The sequence below is a fragment of the Ranitomeya imitator genome, chromosome 1 (assembly GCF_032444005.1).
Source record: "Ranitomeya imitator isolate aRanImi1 chromosome 1, aRanImi1.pri, whole genome shotgun sequence".
In the NCBI taxonomy this organism is placed as follows: Eukaryota; Metazoa; Chordata; class Amphibia; order Anura; family Dendrobatidae; genus Ranitomeya; species Ranitomeya imitator.
The window spans coordinates 831591761-831613811 of NC_091282.1; the positions used below are offsets into that span (position 1 = coordinate 831591761).

At 41.5% G+C, this 22051-nt stretch overlaps 1 protein-coding gene across 2 annotated transcripts in view; it reads left to right on the forward strand.

Moving 5' to 3' along the window:
• Positions 1–22051, forward strand: part of DOT1L (DOT1 like histone lysine methyltransferase) — a 190943-nt gene that overhangs the window by 143559 nt on the left and 25333 nt on the right. For both annotated transcript variants that reach the window (XM_069740606.1, XM_069740605.1), the window contains exons 15-24: positions 1389–1502; positions 8358–8449; positions 9354–9455; positions 9616–9753; positions 11115–11240; positions 12536–12978; positions 13134–13269; positions 13380–13523; positions 15336–15450; positions 18654–19180. In XM_069740606.1, the coding sequence (XP_069596707.1) occupies positions 1389–1502; positions 8358–8449; positions 9354–9455; positions 9616–9753; positions 11115–11240; positions 12536–12978; positions 13134–13269; positions 13380–13523; positions 15336–15450; positions 18654–19180 (1937 nt within the window). The remainder of the gene's footprint in view (positions 1–1388; positions 1503–8357; positions 8450–9353; positions 9456–9615; positions 9754–11114; positions 11241–12535; positions 12979–13133; positions 13270–13379; positions 13524–15335; positions 15451–18653; positions 19181–22051) is intronic.

A 22051-nucleotide genomic window follows, 5' to 3' on the forward strand; every position in this document is an offset into this window, starting at 1 on the left:
ACAGTCCAGCAATATTCCTCTCTTTCCTGGGTCCTTCATTACACATGCATCACCCCACTCACTACCCAATTCAGTCATCCAATGTGAGAGATTGCCCAGATGGTATCATCCTTACATGGAGATGAAGCAGCCATGTAAAGTATGGTGTGTGAGATGTTCCTACAAGCAGAATGAGGGAGATGGTTACACATGACACATTTACGCTGCCGTATACAATGGGGAGTCAGTGGAAAATTAGCATTTAGGAATGACTGGTATTTCTATACACATGGCTTACAGCAGTTTGTCTTCACAACAAGGATTTTATTTGTTGGTTGTGTTTTATTTTTGTCTGACTTGTGCGCAAATCCTCCTGAATACCCATACACAGAAATGCCAAAGTTAGTGAAATTGTGAATCGCAAAGACCAACTTTTGTCCCTAGATTCTATCAGGACATTACGCTCTTATAATATTCAGCAAAATGACATACTAAAACCATTTCCTATTCAATTCAACAGCATGACATGCAATAAAAACCATTAAAGGGGTTGTCCACTCCATATGTTGGCTGTTGATTGACTGCAGCGCTGCTCAAAACATTGTTTTAGAACATAAGACCCAGAGCTGAGTCGTGGTGTCAGTTTGGGAGCTTTGTTTTTTTTTTTAATGAACTCGGCACCTTGGGACATTTTCTTGGGGTTATCAAGTAGTGAATGACTGCTTTACAAATAAGATGGCCCATAAGGGCATAGCAAACCCTGCACGTACAGACTCCTCAAATCAGGGATGTCCTCACGTTGAGTATGGTGATGGATTCATGTTTCCACATTGGCACTGATTTTGCATTCCATAAAAGCACTGAAGGTATTGCTGTGACATGTTTTGTCTAAAATAGGCCCTTTCTGCACCTTGTCTGACAAGGGACCTGTGGCTGTGCCTAAAAAGCTTGCCAGTTTGTGGACAAGGAGGCATAGCCATATGTGCAACACTGTGTGCACCAAAATTCAGCTCCGATTTCTGGCACAAAGAAAGCCAACTAATAAGCTTGTCTAGCTCACGCTGATACATTTGGTTCTGCTATATCTGGAGCATTCGAAGGCTGTGTAGTATAAGTTGTCACTGTTCAGGAATTGGGCAGTGAGGCACATTATTGCTGACTATCAGGTACCATATTCTGGGCCTTTCTGTAGCAAAAGTTTTGTACAAGTTCATTAAACAATATTAGTAAAAACCCCAGATGCCATCATTCATTTTATTTATTATTTTTTTAATCATTTATTTATTTATTTTTATTGCGTACCTAAGTCAGTAAACTATAGAATTAATTGCTGCGGTCCTTGCCTTTTGCTTTTTGTTGCCAATATAAATATATATATTTTAATCTTCTCTTTTGCATATTGTCTTCAGATACATACAAGTCACCTCAGAGTCCCTACTTTCAGCTACCTCCCAAAGTGCAGCGACAACCTTCCAACCAGCTGTTGTCTTCGCCTACACCTCCAGCACTGCAGAAGCTGCTTGGTAAGACTCCGACATGGGATGGGATGAATAGAAGAATGGCCTATTCAGGGAGCAGTCCTCTAAGGAGTCAGTCCATCTTTGGTGGAGACGGGTTGGACTGTGTCCTTTAATTTAACATGATTGCTCCAACACGGCACTTCATGAACCGTCTGAAATTCAGGTGTTGGAAAAACGACTTGAATGTTGAGGCGAGATAACGATTATGGTTTGCTTTTCTTTCACAAAGGGAAGCTATGATCCAAAAATGACCTATTGTTGCAATCAGGTATTTGTAACAAAAGTATTTAACATTTTTTGGCAAACAATTTTTCTACATATCAGTCTGTATTAAAACTAAACAGCATTCTTGCGATCTTCACACTGGGACTTTTTTTTTTTTTTTTTTTAGAATCTAACGTTTTTTTTTGTTTTTTTTTTAAACTGCACGTGTACATATAGCTACAATGGTCAGGTCCATGCCATATTTTTTGTCTTAAAGTGTTTAGTGAGCTGGTGTAATGGTCAATGTGAAGGGAAGAGGGACAGCTGTGACATTACCTATTCTGATTCCTGTGTTATCAGCCATGTACCTGTCACTGTGCTCCGGCCTCTGATGATAAAGAGCCTTGCTGAAAACTCTAAAAAAAAAAAAGCCCCAGTAGCAGCTGAGATTACTGTTTTTTTGTTTTGTGTTTTTAAATAAAGATTGTGATCTATTAAAACAAAATTGGCAATTTTTTATACAATACATGTAACACAAAATCTTGATCTGAAACAATAGGTCATTTTCTGATGATGGCTTCTTTTTTAAGAGGGTGTCCAAAGCAAAGAACATTTTAATCAATAGATGTTAGAAAACTAATAAGCAGGCTGTGGAGTCAGTAAGCCAAGCCACCGACTCTGACTCAGACTCCACTATTTCCCTGACTCCAACTCCACAGCCCTGGTCACTAGTGAGCATGTGCATAAAGTGCAGCACAGATTCATCCCATCTAACAGCCGAGATCCTTAGATTAGGAACAGAACAGACATTTATAGGACATTTCAGAACTTTTCCAAATTCTTATGAAAACCTTTACAGCCCATCCTGCATTGTACTACTGCACCCTATTTATTCTATATTGTCAGTCGGTCCATTATATATCAACTCCAACTCTACCAAAATGCACACCAACTCCACGACTCTGACTCCACAGCCCTGCTAATAAGTTCCACAATTGGATGGGTTTAAAATGAAAAAAAGTCCCTGTTCTAAATTTGCACTTACTGTGTCCAACCATATGGAGCTGCTGCTGTTCATGGTCGCAAATACACAGTACTTGGCCAGGGGAGGAAGTACAACTGTATACATTGGTGACATGGCAGGGGAGATCTTGGCAGTGTGTGTGGGAACACATTTCCCTGCCTGTTTTATCACAGCAGCGAGTGTCTCTGCCATGTCTCCAGTCCTCTGAGCGCATCATAAATCAAGTTAACAATACAAGAGCTCAGCTTCTTCTTTTGTTTTTTCTAATGTGAAAAGATGCAAAATATGGCACACTCCATATTTTTCAGAAATTAGTTTTTCCGCTGCTTCTGCCACTTGTTTAATAAGTTGCCAGAGCTTAGCGGGAGGGGCTGGGATCACACATGACTTGAAAAATGTACTAATTACACCAAAAAGTGGCAAAAACTAAAGTGCCACTTATAGTGCCTTGGTTGGCATGGATTTTCTGGCACAAGTGCTGCACAAAATGCTCCTAATTTACTCAGGTGCTCATGCCTCCTATTAGAGTAGGTACATTTTACTCCAGCTTGCTTTTTATTAAAGTGATTCTGTTGCCAGGTTGTCCGTACATCATGGTGCTGTCAGATGAAGAAGCAAGAGACCCTGACTCCAGTGATGGACCACTTTCTTGGCTACTTGTTGCAGTTTTGAGAACATGACTGTTTTATCTGTTGCAGATTATTATTATTTATTTATATAGCAGCTTTGATTCCATGGTGCTGTACATGAGAAGGTGTTACATACAAATTATAGTAAACAGACTAACAATCACAGACTGGTACAGAGGGGCTAGGACCCTGCCCTTGCGGGCTTACATTCTACAGGATGATGGGGAAGGAGACAGTAGGTTGAGGGTTGTAGGAGCTCCGGTGTTGGTGAGGTGGGAGCTTCGGTAGTGGTGAGGAGGCAGCAGGGTCAGTGCAGGCTGTAGGCTTTCCTGAAGAGATGGGTTTTCAGGCTCCGTCTGAAGGATCCGAATGTGGTTTACAGTCGGACGTATTGGGGCAGAGAATTCCAGAGGATGGGGGATATTCTGGAGAAGTCTTGGAGGCGGTTGGGTGAGGAGCGGATAAGTGTGGAGGAGAGAAGGAGGTCTTGGGAAGACCGGAGATTACGTGATGGAAGATATAGGGAGATTATTTCAGAGATATATGGAGGAGACAGGTTATGTATGGCTTTGTAGGTCAGTATTAGTAATTTGAACTGGATACGCTGAGGGAATGGGAGCCAGTGAAGAGATTTGCAGAGGGGGAAGCGGCGGAGTAGCGAGAAGAGAGATGGATTAGTTGGGCACCAGAGTTAAGGATGGACTGGAGAGGTGCAAGGGTGTTAGCAGGGAGGCGGCAGAAAAGGATGTTGCAGTAGTCGAGGCGGGAGATGATGAGGGCATGCACAAGCATTTTAGTAGATTGCCGGTTGAGGAAAGGATGGATTATGGAGATATTTTTGAGCTGGAGGTGACCGGAGGTCGTGAGAGCTTGGATGTGCGGTTTGAAGGACAAGGCAGAGTTAAGGTTTACTCCAAGGCAGCATACAGTTGTCTGAATGCTCAGCTCTGTATAATTATCACATCAAAAAGGGCAGCAGTATTCACCTGCCCACGTCTCAGAACTATAGCACTAGGATGCGGCAACACCTGTAAAATACTGATAGACAATCACTCACACCCTACCAATTCATGGCAAAAGTGGCTTGTATAGGGCGCTGGTCACACACACCTGTTAGTGATACCCATACTATTAGATCAGGCAGCCTGCAACCATCTAAGTGCACCCCACCTGGACAGACACCCCAGTTTAAATGCAACCTAAGTAAAAATATAAAGTGCAAGGAAAAAAATTGTCAGCCGCAGGTATTGGCCTATATTTTTGCCGAAATATGCAAGCTTGCAATGTGCGTCAGTGGTACTCATACTTGTATATCCCTACAGTAAAATTAAAAGCAAAGCTACAAGAAGAGGAATTAAATTTCAAGAATTATCACAGCAAGAAAGGACAACAGTAATTACGTGCCCAGAGGAATTTAATTCCTCTTTTGTGGCTTTGCTTTTAATTTTAGTGTAGGGACATGCAAGTGTGAGGACCGTTGACGCGGGTGGTGAGCTTGTAGGTTTTGGCCAAAATATCCATCAAATATATATATATATATATATATATATATATATATATATATATATATATATATATATATATATATATATATATATATATATATATATCGCTGTCCATCCTCATGGGATGCATTAAGATAGTGTTGTGCAGCCCGGCGAATCTAATACTATGGGCATTACTAATAGGCTGTAAGCCAGCCTCTGTGCTATGTGTGACCAGCGCCCTATACAAGCCTTTTGTGTGTGCAATCTAATACAAAGCACTAACCCCCGCCATGATTTGGTAGGGTGTGAGTGGTTGCCTATCAGTATTTTACACGTGTTGCCGCCATCTTCACTACATGTGTTTGCTGCATCCTGCATTAGTTCTGAGCCCTCGGCAGGTAAATTCTTCTGCCCTTTTTTACAGTGACAATTCTTGGGGAATTTAATTCCTCTTTTTGTGGCTTTGTTTTAATTTTATTTGAGCTCTTTATAGCCCCACCCACATCAATGAGTGGCAGCTTTCTGCGTACACTGTGCATAGGCAGAAAGCTGCCAACTGGTGGTAAGGGCAGGGTTATACTGCCCTCCTTAATATTGAGGACTGCCTGGCAACAAGTTTACTAGTCCTCTAGTGATGATCTGCTGATAAAACTGTGATCTTTACAGCAAGTGACCCAGTAAGTGATACATCACTGGAATCAGCGTCAGTTTCTTCAATATGCTGCTCTCAGTTTAGGTGGGAAAAACCTGGTGACAGATTCCTTTTAAGACTGGCGTGAAGTCTGCTGGTCATAATCAATTGCTTCCAGGGACTTTTACAGAGTGACAAATGTATTTGTTGCTAGAGCAGCCATATTAATCTGAGACATGTGCATAATGTCTGACCTATTTTAACGTCTGACACTTTGCCTTTCTCTAGCAGCTCTCACCTCCCCGTTTAGCAGCTGCTCTCCGCAGTGGAGCCTCTCGGGTGTTCGTGGTTAGCCTCCTTTCCCCAGGCCGGAGCAAAGGCTCTCTGCCATGGAGCTGCCCATGTGTCTCTTCTTCACTTTCAGTCTTTTCCTCTACATGTTGTTGTGTGTATGTCCGGCCTGTAATGCATGCATCATTGCTTTATACCATCTTGCAGGTGTATGTTTTGTCATTCTTTTCATTTTTTATTTTTTTTTTATTTCAATCTGTACTTTTTTCCCATACGTTCTTCCCTTTTGTCCTTTCCTCTTACTGTTGCACATTTTTATCTTGTGCTTTTCTTCTCTCTTCTACCATTCTTCGTTTTTGGTTGTTTGCTTTCTGTCTCTTCTGTATCCTTTCCTCTTTTCCTTCGGATGGAATTCAGGTTGGTTAAATCTTCCTGCAATCCGAAAATGAGCTATTGTTTTAAGGAGACCTCAAGACAGCACATCTTGTGCAGAGTAGTTGCTGATTTATCCTAGGCTTTCCAAATCTTTGTCCTCTTTGCTGAAATGTAGCCAATGTTTGCCTTTTTTATTTCTTATTGATGTTTTGAAGTGACACTAGGCTATCCTATCCCAGCACGATTATTTTTCCCATTTTAATGGTACTTTTTTGTTTTTATTCCATCTTATTTTTCCTACTTTATTTGCTTACACTATTTTACTGATTTCTAGTTCCGGTTTAGACTTCCTCATGAGTATCTATTTTACCTTTCTCCTGTGTTTACAGACTTATGCCTGTTTTTTTTCTTTTAGGTTATGTTCACATATTGCGTTTTTGCAGCGTTTTTTTTTTAATGCAAATTTTATTCTACTTTTTACAGTACAAACAAAGTCTATGGGATTAGAGATCTCATGCGCACACATTAATTTGATTTTCCTGACTTATTTAACCCCTTAATGACCGCCACAGCACTTTTTACCGGCGCTGAGGAATAAGTGTATAGCGCCCTCCAGCTTCACAATTTCTCCAGGGTCTCGGCTACTGGGGACCCCAGAGAACATGATTCGGGTCGGTTTTTACTGACCTCGGTGTGGCGATCGCCGTTACTAAAGGTATAATAGCGAGCGCAAAAAACAGTCAGATTTTCCATTACATTTCTCATGCTCCTTGCGCCCACCGAGATTTGCCGGCCGGTACCCACCAACAATAGATTTCTCCTATTGGTTCATTTTGATCTCTGTGATAGACTCTATCACAGTGATAAAAAATAATAAATAAAACCCCATTTTAAAGATGGGGTTAGGGTTAGGTTAAAGTTGGGGTTAGGGTTGTAGCTAGGATTAGGGTTAAAGTTAGAATTGGGGGGTTTCCACTGTTTAGGTAAATCAGGGGGTCTCCAAACGCGATATGGCGCCACCATTGATTACAGCCAATTTTGAGTTCAAAATGTCAAACGGTGCTTCCTCCCTTCTGAGCCCTGCCACGCACCCAAACAGTGGCTTTCCCCACATATGGGGTATCGGCGTACTCTGGAGAAATTGCACAACAAATTGTGTGGTCCATTTTCTCCTGATATCCTTGTGAAAATAAAAACAAATGGTTACAGATTTATTTTTTGGGGGAAAAAAGTAAAATGTTCATTTTTTTTTACTTCAATATTGCTTTAGTTATCGTGAAGCACCTGAGGGGTTAATATACTTCTTGAATGTGGTTTTGAGCACCTTGAGGGGTGCAGTTTTTAGAATGGTGTCACTTTTTTGTATTTTCTGTTATATTGACCCCCCAAAGTCACTACAAATGTATTGTGGTTTTGTAAATTTTGATGGAAAAATGAGAAATCGCTGGTCAGCTTTTCACCCTTATAACGTCCTAACGGAAAAAAAAAAAATTGTTTCCAAAATTGTGCTGATGTAAAGTAGACATGTGGGAAATGTTATTTATTAAGTATTTTGTGCGATGTGACATGCAGATTTAAGGGCATAAAAATTCAAAGTTTAAAAAAATTGCAAAAAACGAAAGTGATATCGAAGAAATTTTACCACTAACATGAAGTACAATATGTCATGAAAAACAATCTCGGAATCAGTGGGATCCATTAAAGCGTTCCAGTGTTATAACCTCATAAAGTGACAGTGGTCAGAATTGTAAAAATTGGCCTGGTCATCAAGTACCAAATTGGCTTTGTCACTAAAGGGTTAAAAAAGTCTGCTTTTTTGCAGCATGTCACTTCTTTCAGCGTATATTTGCAGCATTTTTCACCCATAGGAAACAATTGGCAGTGCAAAAACGCAGCAAAAATCGCAGGTATCAGGTTTTGCTGCGTTTTTGGTGCAAAAAACCGAAGGACATTTATTCAAGCTTTTTTTGGCTACTAAACTTCAGCATGCAGAAGAGACCACAAAAGCGCAGCAAAACCTGCTTTTGTAAGCAGCTTAAGATTAGCATAAAAAAAAAATCCGCAGCAAAAGTGCAACGTATGAACATAGCCTTATAGTACTGCTATAGTCATAGGAGGGAGTTGTGCCTTTAGGGCTGGGGTATCTATAAGCACGCATTCTCCTTCATTGTCGCCGCTTATTTTCTATACCTCTCACTATCACATTCTCTGTAACAGATTCCTTTAGGATACAGTACTTGCAGCTTATGTCTTACATGAAGACTCCTCAGTACAAAGCTGGGCTTCAGCAACTCTTAGAAAAGGAAAAGGTGGGTGTTCTAATTTTTTGTTCTTCTAAAGGCACCCTGTCAGCAGGATTGTGCTTAGTAGCCTACAGACAGTGTCAGGTCGGTGCCGTTATGCTGATTACAATTATATTTTCAGCTTTGAGTTAATGATGTGCTCGTGCTCCGGAGCTGCCTGTTGGATGGGGGGGGGGTCTTCATGTGGTGCTCTGATTAGGTAATCACCAGAATGGTGAAAATATTTCTCAAAATGCACAGTAGCATCTATTGGTGATCCGATAGATGCTACTGCGCAGGCGCCATCTTGGTGGAGACAATTTATACATTTTTTTTTTCCTCTAGGAAAATGGCGCCACCAGTGCCTGCACAGTAGCAGCTATCGGATCGCCCATTGATGCTACTTCAGAGGCGCCGCCGGTGCCATTTTAAGTGTTTTTCAGAATAATTGTAGATGACTAAATAAAACAATTTAATGAACATTATACATGTGATCATGCTGCAGCGCCGCCGCCTTCCTGTTGAAGGTTTTTTTTTTCCTTCTTCAATAATCATGTCAGATGTCATATAGATTAATAGCTAATCAGAGCAGCACATGAAGACACCCTCCCCCCCACCCCCACCCCACAGGCCGCCCCAGAGCACGGGCATATCAGTAACTCAAAACTGAAAATAAAGATTACACAACAACCACAAGATGGATTTCATCACCCAAGTAATCATTGCAATCAGTATATCAGCACTGACCTGACACTGTCTGTAGTTACTGTGCACAATCCAGCAGGCAAGTTCCCTTTAACATGATTCTAGTATCTTGATAAATGTTTGGCTTCTGGGATTTGCCCAGGTCGGCTTTTCTTTTTGCATGTGTAATAGGAATGGTTTCATTCCTCCTGCTTTGTAGTGTTTAAATCCTAAATATTTTTCTTAGGAGAAAAATTCGAATCTACATGGTGCTGCTCAACAGCTTCTCACCCACTGCCAAGCGCAAAAAGAAGAAATCAAGAAACTGTTCCAACAAAAGCTAGATGAGGTACAGTCATCTGACCAGAGCATGGTAACCTTGTCGGGATGTGTAGTTTTCCGTGTACCATACTGTATGCTAAAGCTCAGTCCTTTATTCGTAAAATAAACCAAGAAATAGGATTTGTATAAAAGTTCTATGTTCTGAAGACTTTTTTTTACCTCCATAGTTGGGAGTCAAGGCCCTGACATTCAGTGACCTAATCCAGGCCCAGAAGGAGATTTTTGCTCACAATCTTCAATTAAAAGAACAAAGCCGGCAACTGGAGCAGGAAAATGGTGAACTGAGGAACCGAAGTCTGGTGCTGGTAAGCGGAGAACATTGTGTAGTAGAAATGTCCACATCATCAGTCTTAGGATCACCTTAAGGTGTTTCCAGACGCGACAGTCTCTCAGGTTTACTCAATATATGTATATTACTCATATATTTCATAATACTCTGTACTTTATGTAGATTTTGCATCTCATAATCTTTGTATGATTATTAATACCGGTTTTGATTTTAGATGCTGAAATATTGAGGTACGCTTGAAAAAGTTTACATTAAGCATCCCATCATTTTTAATGCATTCCGCATTTTTTGTGCACATGCTGCGTTTTTTTTCCCCGCGGCGGAATCGCATTCTGGAAAAAAACGCAGCATGTTCATTCTTTGTGCGGAATCGCGGGGATTCCGCACACATAGGAATGCATTGATATGCTTACTTCCCTCCCGCGTGGGACTATGCCCACCATGCGGGAAGTAAGCAGATCATGTGCGGTTGGTACCCAGGGAAAAAAAAAAAAGAATTAAAACAAAAAATCGTGATATTCTAAACCTTCTGGCAGCCCCCGCAGCCTTCCCGCTCCTCGCGATGCTCCCGTTCCCAGTAATGCCTTGCGACAATGACCTGTGATGACGTAGCTGTCTCGAGAGATGCTACGTCATCTGGGGTCATTGCCGCAAGGCATTACTGGGAACGGGAGCATCGCGAGGAGCGGGAAGGCTGCGGGGGCCGTCAGAAGGTGATAATATCACGATTTTTAAAATAATTATATCTTTTTACTATTGATGCTGCATATCACTTGAAAAAGCTAGCATTCTGCAAGCTAATTACACTTGCAAAACGCTAGTGTTTAGCGGGAAAAGCATGTCAATTCAGCATGCGTATTTGCCGCGGCAGGGAGTTGTAGAATTGCCACGGAAATTTCCGCAGCAATTCTGCAACGTGTGCACATAGCCTAAATGTGTATTTCTGAAGTGTACGTTTGCCTGTCTATCCCTTTTTTTCCCCCCTCCTTATTCCTTTTTCCCCTCTTTTCTCCTTCCCTTTTCCCCGATTCCCCATGTTTCCCCTTCCCCTCCCCCCCTTGAAAATTTTTGAAAGTTCAATAAAAAATTATTGGAAAAGAAGGGATTGTCCACTACTGGACAACACTTTATCGATAGCACTTGGTGTTACATGGCCATTTGATATAATAATCATCTTTATTTTTATATAGCACTAACATATAGGTTAATGTCCCCTTAGTTTTGAAGGGAAAAATGTAGTTTATCTGAATTTCTTGGCGTGGTTTGCATCTGCTGTTAAGCTGGACCACACCATCATACAGATAAAGGCAAAATGACTACTTCTACACACCTACTACACAAAAAATCATGTAGCTTTTGTTCTGTTTTCACTTACAGCTGAAGGCCCGTTGTGAAGAGTTAAAATTGGACTGGAATACATTGTCCCTGGAGAATCTGATGAAGGAGAAATCAGCACTGAAGAATCAGATTTCAGAAAAGCAAAAGCATTGTTTGGAGTTACAGGTCAGTGATATTTTGCAGTATTTGGTTGTATTTATTAAAGGGGTTGTTCACTACTGGACATCCCTCCAGACTGCTGTTGCTACTTTGATGTCAGCATGGTTATTCCCTGTTGATGCGTGACAATAAACGTTAAGTAGGAATTGCTTGGTAGTGGACAACCTAATATCTGGGTATGATAAGTAAAATGGCTAGAAAGATGATGAAGCGGAGAAATGAATTCTACCCCCGCCTACTGTATTCTCACCCATCCCTTGTAGATTGTGAGCCCTCGTGGGCAGGGTCCTCTCTCCTCCTGTACCAGTTGTGACTTGTATTGTTTAAGATTATTGTACCTGTTTTTATTATGCATACCCCTCCTCACATGTAAAGCGCCATGGAATAAATGGCGCTATAATAATAATGAACGTTTCTTCTTGTATATGCAACCATTGTTTACAAACACATGTATGATTCCTCATTTGAGGAGCTTTTCTGGAACATGCTTAATGCCTTTTTCCTTACCGTTTACACAAATTCTATATATTGCATGGACTGTACCCCTGAAGTTCTCTAAAAAGGAGCAGAAGTTCCTATCACAGTTACTGATGACTACTAGGCAGCTCATGTCACCCATCAATAATGTAGCAAATAAAGCCGCACTCTGTAGTGCCATAGTATGCAAATATGAAAATTGAATTGCATTACTGCATCAGAAATACGAAAAATTGAGAAAGTTTAGCTCATAAATTGGCCAATTCATGTGGACTTGGCAGCCACAAGAATCGCCTTACCGTGGCTTCCAGGTGCACATGAATTGGCCAATTTATGCGCTAAGCAGTCTCAATTTTTCATATTTCTAGTGCAGTAATGCAATTCAATTTTCATATTTGCTTGCTGTGGTGCTACAGAGTGCTGTTTTATTTATTTGATTGTATATGAGTTGGTGACTCTAGGTAAGCACCCGTTCAGACCTAGTTTGTTTGGATGTGATGGTCAGTTTTTTAAAATTAGTTCCCATTAATAATGTAACAGATGACTGTTCAGCCTTTTGACTTTGTATTTATAATATATTAGCTTACGAGGTGGACTATAGAGGCAGAGAATGTATTGTCTCTAGCTGCCCATTTGATGCTGGGATTTAAAGGAGTGTAGAGAAATAAAATGCATGGTGTAAAGTGGAATTGAAGATGGAAGTGCAGCTTATAAAAATGCAATGTGTGAAGACAATCAGGTGGGGTTGCAGGGATGGAAAACAAATACTTTAAAGTCTGACCTCTATTTACATGCTTAACCCTTTGCTCTTTCTTTATTTTCAGATCAGCATAGTAGAGCTTGAGAAATTTCAGAGGCAACATGAATTGCTTCAGCTAAAATCTACCACATTATCAGAGGATCCACCACCAAGTAACAGTCGCTCGAAGGGTAGTTTCACTGCTCGCTACTCACCGGAGGGATCACAAACTCGTCTACTTCCTGCTCAGTCATCCAGCATCAACAGCATGAGCCCTGAACCCTTAATTAATGGTCATGCTTCTCACTATGAATTGTACCACTCATGTCGTGGTGGAGGGAGTAGGCCTTGCTCTAAAGAAAGCACACCATCGCGTGTAGATCACAATGATCTAAATGCATCACGGCACAAGGGAGACAAAAATGGCCAGTCTCAACCAGACTACACGCGCTACTCTCCTGCCAAAATTGCTATGAGGCGTCATCTTAATCAAGATCCTAATTCCAAAGGCCCAGACCTTGTTCATAGGTACGAGAAAGTTGTTTCTTTGATGTTCTTACTAGTCTTATAACTTATTTCACAAACCTCTCCAGTGAGACATTTAAGGGGGACCATGTAAAATATGTTTTTGATTTTCATTATTGGCATTAATGTACTTTCTTAATCTTGTTTGTTTTATTTAGAAGTGAGATGGTGAGAGAAAGTAGCTTTTTGTCATCAAGTTCTGGAATTTTAAATGGTATCCATCTAAGTCCCCAGGAGTCTCACCCTTCATCTCCCGAGGCTGGACAGACTGCAATGGATAGAGGATGTGATAAGGTGGGTGAATACCGTAGATTATTGGACGCAATTTAATCACAAACTGCACAATTTATCTTTTTACTTTGCAGTTAGTTTTTTAGGTCCTCATTGTTTATATTTTCTTTCAGATATCCAGAGATTATTCTTCTGCTCCTAACCTTGAGACCATCACCAGTTTGCCTATTAGTATCCCACTTAGCACAGTCCAACCTAACAAGCTGCCAGTCAGTATACCTCTGGCCAGTGTTGTCTTGCCAAGTCGTGTGGAAAAGGTACGATAATGATCTGTTGTTCCTTGTATCCAACTTATAGGCCAGGTTTCTGAACAGTAAATCCTTTAGTTCTGAGGTCTACCATACTGCATTGTATCTCCCATTGGGACAAACTGCTAATTGGCAGAAAGAATGTTGTATTACATGTTGTCTATTCTAATTATTGCATGTCTTGAGTAAAACGAAGTCACTGCAACAGATTCTACTTATATCATTGATATTTGGGCATATTAGCTTAAATCTTCTAGTATACGTTTGTGGTGGTCCACTTAAGTTTTACAGGTTAGTTATGTGAGTTACCATCGCTGTTAGGATTAAAGGATTTGTTTTGTCTAATAACGCTATTATTCTGCATACATCCAGTTATTCTGCAGGTTGATAGTGTTAGGCTGGGTTCACACTTGTGAGTGCAATGCGAGAAACTCACGCGAGTCTCTCGCATCAATACCCGGCACTGCCGCCGACTCTCAGCACCAGAGCATGCGGCTGTATGTATTTCTATGCAGCTGAACGCTCCTGTCCCAAGTGCCGGCGGCAGTGCTGGGTATTGATGCGAGAGACTCGTACGAGGTTTTCGCATTGCACTCGCAAATGTGACCCCGGCCTTATGGAGGTGCTTAGCTGGTGTACTAAATGTGTTGCACCCAGCAGAAAATAAACTTAATTTCTCCCGGGAGCCACCAGCTTTCAGTCATATAGGTGTGTCGGCTTGGCTAGTCACTGGTAAGTATACCGTGAGCTGCGACTGTAATCACGCCCTGGAACTCTGACAGCTCACTCTTCAGTGCCTCAGTGCAGAGCTAGGTGTTAGTACTGGGGTGTGCTTACAATATACTGAATGATGACCAACTGTGCCCACATGACTGAAAGCCAGCAGCTTCTGGGAGAAAAAAAATTTAATTTTCTCCTGGGTACCACACGTTCAGTACAGCAACCGGGCATCTTTTATAATGCTATTAACCTGCAGATTAAACACACATCTACAGGTTTATAGCATTATCAGACCTGATGGGTTCCCTTTAAATGGAGCTAATTAGTAGCACATCACTGCTGCTGCTCCACTCATGTCGGAGACTGATGGAAATAGCCGAGCATAGCACTTGTAAGAGGGGAAAAAGAAGCAAGTCTACCACTTTTGCTTAAAGTGGTTGTCCACTACTTACATTGATGCCCTATTGTTAGGCTAGGACATCAGTGTCTGTCTCTACTTGCAGAATCGGAGGGTGCACAATTCAGGCTAGTGAGATGTTGCTACTGTTCCAGATAATCATTCACACACAGAGGCAGGAGAGCTATGTGCTTCTGCAGAAGACATGAAGAAAACTCCCTTTAATGTTTTTGCAATGAACAATAAACCGCTATATATTAAAATAGTTTTTGTTTTCTTCCTATAATGATTTCACCTTACAGTATAATGGTTGCATTTTATAGTGCTGCTTTTTCCAAATCCAGGGATGCCAGTAATGCAATAATGTTGTACGATTTTTTTTTCCAATGCTTCTGTATTGCAGTTTATTATGTCCATCTGTTTTACTGATGTCGTTACCCTGCAGCACCCCGCTGTTGTGACCAGCCCCATCTATCATTAAAATAACCCGGGTTTCGCTGTTTATATTGTACACAGTGTAATACATGGGATTTTACAAACTCTCATTCAGCAAGTCCCATTTTTCTGGCATACCCGACAATGCTCCCCCCCAAGCTGACTTTGTGGACACAAGTTCCTTTTTGTTTTTCGCTCTTATACTATTATTGTTTGCCATAATTTCTTAGGATATTTTACCTTGACTAACTTCTGCCTTCTCGTTCCAGAGAAACAGTCCCAGTCCTGGTTGTCACAGCCGAGACAGCTCATGTATTGATAATCAATATGGTGCTACTACAAACCTCAATTATGCTGCTGTCTCCAAGTCGCTGGCTACCTCAGGTAACATAGGTTTATGTTTATGACCCTTGCCTATACGTTACTCCATCTGTGTAATTTGGTTTCCTTATTTCATGCACCAACAAAAGGCCAATTTCAGAACGATGAGTCTAAAATTGTTTTGTCAGTTAATTCTAACAAGTTTTTTTTAAAGATATGCTTTTGGTCTGTTTGATTAGTTCCTTTATTGTATTTATTTGGCTTTCTTATTGAATGCTGGGTGGTTGCTGTTTTGGGGTTTTGTAATTCAAAGCTATACTTAACAGACCCAGCTCTTGCTCCAGTCACCCTCTCCGTCTGAGGGCATCCATTTATTCACCAAAGTACAGCTTTCAACCGAGTAGATGTATGGTGTAGCTCCATTACGATGGTGGACTAGTTCTCTTTCAGGTTTTGTATCTAACCAGTTTGCTGCCATAAGTTTGTGGGTCTTTACATTTTCTGTGCAGCCAGTTTACCCATAATTTTTAGTTATATACAGTACAGACCGAAAGTTTGGACACACCTCATTTAAAGATTTTTCTGTATTTTCATGACTGTGAAAATTGCAAATTCACACTGAAGGCATCAAAACTGTGAATTATATACTTAATTTCAATTGTTTTCCACTTTTTTGTTATGTCTTATATTCTAGGTTCTTCAAGGTAGCCACCTTTTGCTGTGATGACTGCTTTGCACACTCTTGGCATTCTCTTGATGAGCTTCAAGAGGTAGTCACCGGAAATGGTTTTCACTTCACAGGTGTGCCCTGTCAGGTTTAATAAGTGGGATTTCTTGCCTTATAAATGGGGTTGGGACCATCAGTTGTGTTGAGCAGAAGTCTGGTGGATACACAGCTGATAGTTCTACTGAATAAACTGTTAGAAATTGAATTATGGCAAGAAAAAGGCAGCTAAGTAAAGAAAAACGAGTGGCCATCATTACTTTGAGATGAAGGTCAGTCAGTCCGAAAAATTGGGAAAACTTTGAAAGTGTCCCCAAGTGCAGTGGCAAAAACTATGAAGCGCTACAAAGAAACTGGCTCACATGAGGACCGCCCCCGGAAAGGAAGACCAAGAGTCACCTCTGCTTCTGAGGATAAGTTTATCTGAGTCACCAGCCTCAGAAATCACAGGTTAACAGCAGCCCAGATTAGAGACCAGGTCAATGCCACACAGGGTTCTAGCAGCAGACACATCTCTACAACAACTATTATTGAGGAGACTTTGTGCAGCAGGCCTTCATGGTAAAATAGCTGCTAGGAAACCACTGCTAAGGACAGGCAACAAGCAGAAGAGACTTGTTTGGGCTAAAGAACACAAGGAATGGACATTAGACCAGTGGAAATCTGTGCTTTGGTCTGATGAGTCCAAATTTGAGATCTTTGGTTCCAACCACCGTGTCTTTGTGTGACGCAAAAAAGGTGAATGGATGGAATCTACATGCCTGGTTCCCACCGTGAAGCATGGAGGAGGAGGTGTAATGGTGTGGGGGTGCTTTGCTGGTGACACTGTTGGAGATTTATTCAAAATTGAAGGCATACTGAACCAGCATGGCTACCACAGCATCTTGCAGCGGCATGCTATTCCATCCAGTTTGCGTTTAGTTGGACCATCATTTATTTTTCAACAGGACAATGACCCCAAACACACCTCCAGGCTGTGTAAGAGCTATTTGACCAAGAAGGAGAGTGATGGGGTGCTACGCCAGATGACCTGGCCTCCACAGTCACCAGACCTGTACCCAAATAAGATGGTTTGGAGTGAGCTGAACCGCAGAGTGAAGGCAAAAGGGCCAACAATTGCTAAGCATTTCTGGGAACTCCTTCAAGATTGTTGGAAGACCATTCCCGGTGACTACCTCTTAAAGCTCATCAAGAGAATGCCAAGAGTGTGCAAAGCAGTCATCAAAGCAAAAGGTGGCTACTTTGAAGAACCTAGAATATAAGACATAATTTCAGTTGTTTCACACTTTTTTGTTAAGTATATAATTCCACATTTGTTAATTCATAGTTTTGATGCCTTCATTGTGAATGTACAATTTTCATAGTCATGAAATTACAGAAAAATCTTTAAAATGAGGTGGTGTGTCCAAACTTTTGGTCTGCACTGTAGCACGATCTTATTCTACAGCACATTACGATTTTGTTTATGGAATATATGAAATCCAATAAGTCTGTCGGGGCTGGCAAAGTAGCTTTTTTTAAAAAATAAATAAAAATTGAACACCACTCTTCAAGTGTGATTAGTCTGCATGTTCTTCCAAACACTGAGGACATCTTGCATCTAAGCACATACCCATATGCTGAAAAATACACTCTGAATCAATAACAGTTGCTGGGTGCCAGATTTAATCTAATTTTTAAAGAGGTTGTCTGGTCTTAAGCAAACCTCACATTGCAAGCATTGCATGTTGTGGGGATTTTCCAGCGACGGGTGTGTGACCACAAGTGTGTAATTTTCATACATGCAGTCATGTGCCAACTAGATGGGCAGAAGTAGGCAAATTGAATAATTGTGGTCAAATGAACACCCGTTCCTGAGAATCCTTGCGGCGCGCATTGAGGATTCACAACTCTACAATTACATAGTGACGTATGTGGATATATTGGTGTGTGGATAGATAATATAGATCAGTACCTCACACTTCCTCTTTTGCTCCCTCCCTCTGTGGCTCCCTTACTTCCTTCCCTCCCTCTCTGGCTTCCATTCTTCCTTCTCTCCCTCTCTGGCTCCCTTTCTTCCATTCCTCCCTCTGTGGCTCCCTTTCTTCCTTTTTTTCCTCTCTGGCTCCCTTTCTTCCCTCTGTGGCTCCCTTCCTCTCTGGCTCCCTTTCTTCCTTCCCTCCCTATGTGGCTTCCCTTTCTCCCTCTCTGGCTCCCTTTCCTCCCTCTGTGGCTCCCTTTCTTCCTTCCCTCCCTATGTGGCTTCCTTACCTCCCTCTCTGGCTCCCTTTCTTCCATTCCTCCCTCTGTGGCTCCTTTCCTCTCTGGCTCCCTTTCTTCCTTCCCTCGCTGTGTGGCTCCTTTCCTCTCTGGATCCCTTTCTTCCTTCCCTCGCTGTGTGGCTCCTTTCCTCTCTGGATCCCTTTCTTCCTTCCCTCCCAATGTGGCCCCCTCTCTTCCTTTCCGCACTCTCCCTCCCACTGTCTCTCTTCATAAATATATTACATATATACACAGATTTTTATAAAGTATACACTTCTATATGTATTCCTCTAATTTTCAGGTTTCTTTTACCCAACCTGGTCATCCTTGAATGGACCAGTTTTGAACAGCCATGGATCAGAGACAGACTGCATGGATGACTCCTCAAATTCAGGCACACTTTCAAACTCGGGAGGATCTCGTAGTTCCACTCCTTCCCATCACCAGCAAATCTCTCAGCGGTCACCTGCTCACTATGCCATATCGAATAGTCCACGTACACTTCAAGACCCAAGCAAGCTTTCGGGTGACGGAGAAATAGACACAAGTGACGCTGAAATTGAAGCCAAGAGGCGAATAATCTTTACTATAACCAGTGGAGGCGGAGGTTCCTCAGGGAGGTCGCCATCAAGCAAACATAGCCCTCTGACTGCCACTATCCGCATGGAGTGTGGTACAGGGCAGGATGGTAGGAAACGTGGAAACAGACGAAAAAGATCCTCAACTAGCAGTCACTCCTTGATGGTCTCTCCCAAGCGACGATCACTTCCAACATCCCTTGGTCTGAGCGGATTTGCTTCAGGGTCTCCACTGAATATCAGCTCCATGGTACAGAGTGTTGCTAAGTATTCTAAACCACATTAGGGTTCCATGCATATTATGCTGTTAAATCCATAAATGCCACTATCAATCTCTGACAGCACCATTTACAGCAAGCAGCCTGGGAGTGCACCATTGCATGCACTCATCAGGCTCCCACAGCGCGATTGCATGGTGCTGAAGAGACACTATGGCAGTCGGTGGCCTAGTAAGTGCCCTATGAAGAGCAGCCTGTGGCTGTCTTTCATAGACCCCAATTGTTTCTATATGCTGCATTATTGGGGTAATAAATATATATATATTATATGTATATATATATTATATGTATATATAATATATGTATGTATATATGTATGTATGTGTATATATATATATGTGTGCGTATATATATATATATATATATATATAAATTGGGGGGCGAGTTTTAAAAAATATATATTTGTATAAGTTTAAATACCCCCTTTTCCCCATTAAGAGTAAAGAAAGCAAGTTAAAAATAAACTTGTATGATCCCTTCGCATCAGTAAAAGTTCAATATGCCAAAATAAAAAACTACCCCAGTTGGTAAACTGCATATCGAGAAATAAAAATCAGAATGGCATTTTTTTTCCTGCAACACTAAAAAAAAAAAAAGTAAAATAAAATGCAGTAGGAAGTCAAAATGTATCTGCCGAAAAATGATATCAATAAAAATTTAATTTTGCCCAGTCTTTTTTTTTTTTACCACACAATGCCCTGAAAATAACAAGATCTGAATTGTGTTGGGATTTTTTTCCCCGCCATTGCGCAACATTTAAAAAAAACATTTTCTCCATTTCTCAGAAAGAAAAAAAAAAAAATATATATATATATATATATATATACACACAGTGGGGCAAAAAAGTATTTAGTCAGTCAGCAATAGTGCAAGTTCCACCACTTAAAAAGATGGGGCGTCTGTAATTTACATCATAGGTAGACCTCAACTATGGGAGACAAACTGAGAAAAAAAAATCCAGAAAATCACATTGTCTGTTTTTTTTATCATTTTATTTGCATATTATGGTGGAAAATAAGTATTTGGTCAGAAACAAACAATCAAGATTTCTGGCTCTCACAGACCTGTAACTTCTTCTTTAAGAGTCTCCTCTTTCCTCCACTCATTACCTGTAGTAATGGCACCTGTTTAAACTTGTTATCAGTATAAAAAGACACCTGTGCACACCCTCAAACAGTCTGACTCCAAACTTCACTATGGTGAAGACCAAAGAGCTGTCAAAGGACACCAGAAACAAAATTGTAGCCCTGCACCAGGCTGGGAAGACTGAATCTGCAATAGCCAACCAGCTTGGAGTGAAGAAATCAACAGTGGGAGCAATAATTAGAAAATGGAAGACATACAAGACCACTGATAATCTCCCTCGATCTGGGGCTCCACGCAAAATCCCACCCCGTGGAGTCAGAATGATCACAAGAAAGGTGAGCAAAAATCCCAGAACCACGCGGGGGGACCTAGTGAATGAACTGCAGAGAGCTGGGACCAATGTAACAAGGCCTACCATAAGTAACACACTACGCCACCATGGACTCAGATCCTGCAGTGCCAGACGTGTCCCATTGCTTAAGCCAGTACATGTCCGGGCCCGTCTGAGGTTTGCTAGAGAGCATTTGGATGATCCAGAGGAGTTTTGGGAGAATGTCCTATGGTCTGATGAAACCAAACTGGAACTGTTTGGTAGAAACACAACTTGTCGTGTTTGAAGGAAAAAGAATACTGAGTTGCATCCATCAAACACCCTACTTACTGTAAAGCATGGTGGTGGAAACATCATGCTTTGGGGCTGTTTCTCTGCAAAGGGGCCAGGACGACTGATCCGGGTACATGAAAGAATGAATGGGGCCATGTATCGTGAGATTTTGAGTGCAAACCTCCTTCCATCAGCAAGGGCATTGAAGATGAAACGTGGCTGGGTCTTTCAACATGACAATGATCCAAAGCACACCGCCAGGGCAACGAAGGAGTGGCTTCGTAAGAAGCATTTCAAGGTCCTGGAGTGGCCTAGCCAGTCTCCAGATCTCAACCCTATAGAAAACCTTTGGAGGGAGTTGAAAGTCCGTGTTGCCAAGCGAAAAGCCAAAAACATCACTGCTCTAGAGGAGATCTGCATGGAGGAATGGGCCAACATACCAACAACAGTGTGTGGCAACCTTGTGAAGACTTACAGAAAACGTTTGACCTCTGTCATTGCCAACAAAGGATATATTACAAAGTATTGAGATGAAATTTTGTTTCTGACCAAATACTTATTTTCCACCATAATATGCAAATAAAATGTTAAAAAAACAGACAATGTGATTTTCTGGATTTTTTTTTCTCAGTTTGTCTCCCATAGTTGAGGTCTACCTATGATGTAAATTACAGACGCCTCTCATTTTTTTAAGTGGTGGAACTTGCACTATTGCTGACTGACTAAATACTTTTTTGCCCCACTGTGTATGTATATATATATATATATATATATATATATATATATATATATATATATATATATATATATATATACCGTATATACTCGAGTATAAGCCGAGATTTTCAGCCCAAATTTTTGGGCTGAAAGTGCCCCCCTCGGCTTATACTCGAGTCACGGTAGCGGTGGGGTCGGCGGGTGAGGGGCTGAGGGCGCTGGGGTATACTTACCTAGTCCCAGCGATCCTCGCGCTGTCCCTGCCGTCCCACGGGCTTCGGCGCTGCAGTTTCTTCCTCTCTTCAGCGGTCACGTGGGACCGCTCATTACAGAAATGAATAAGCGGCTCCACCTCCCATAGGGGCGGAGCCGCCTATTCATTCCTCTAATCAGCGGTGCCGGTGACCGCTGACAGAGAAAGAAGCTGCGGCACCGA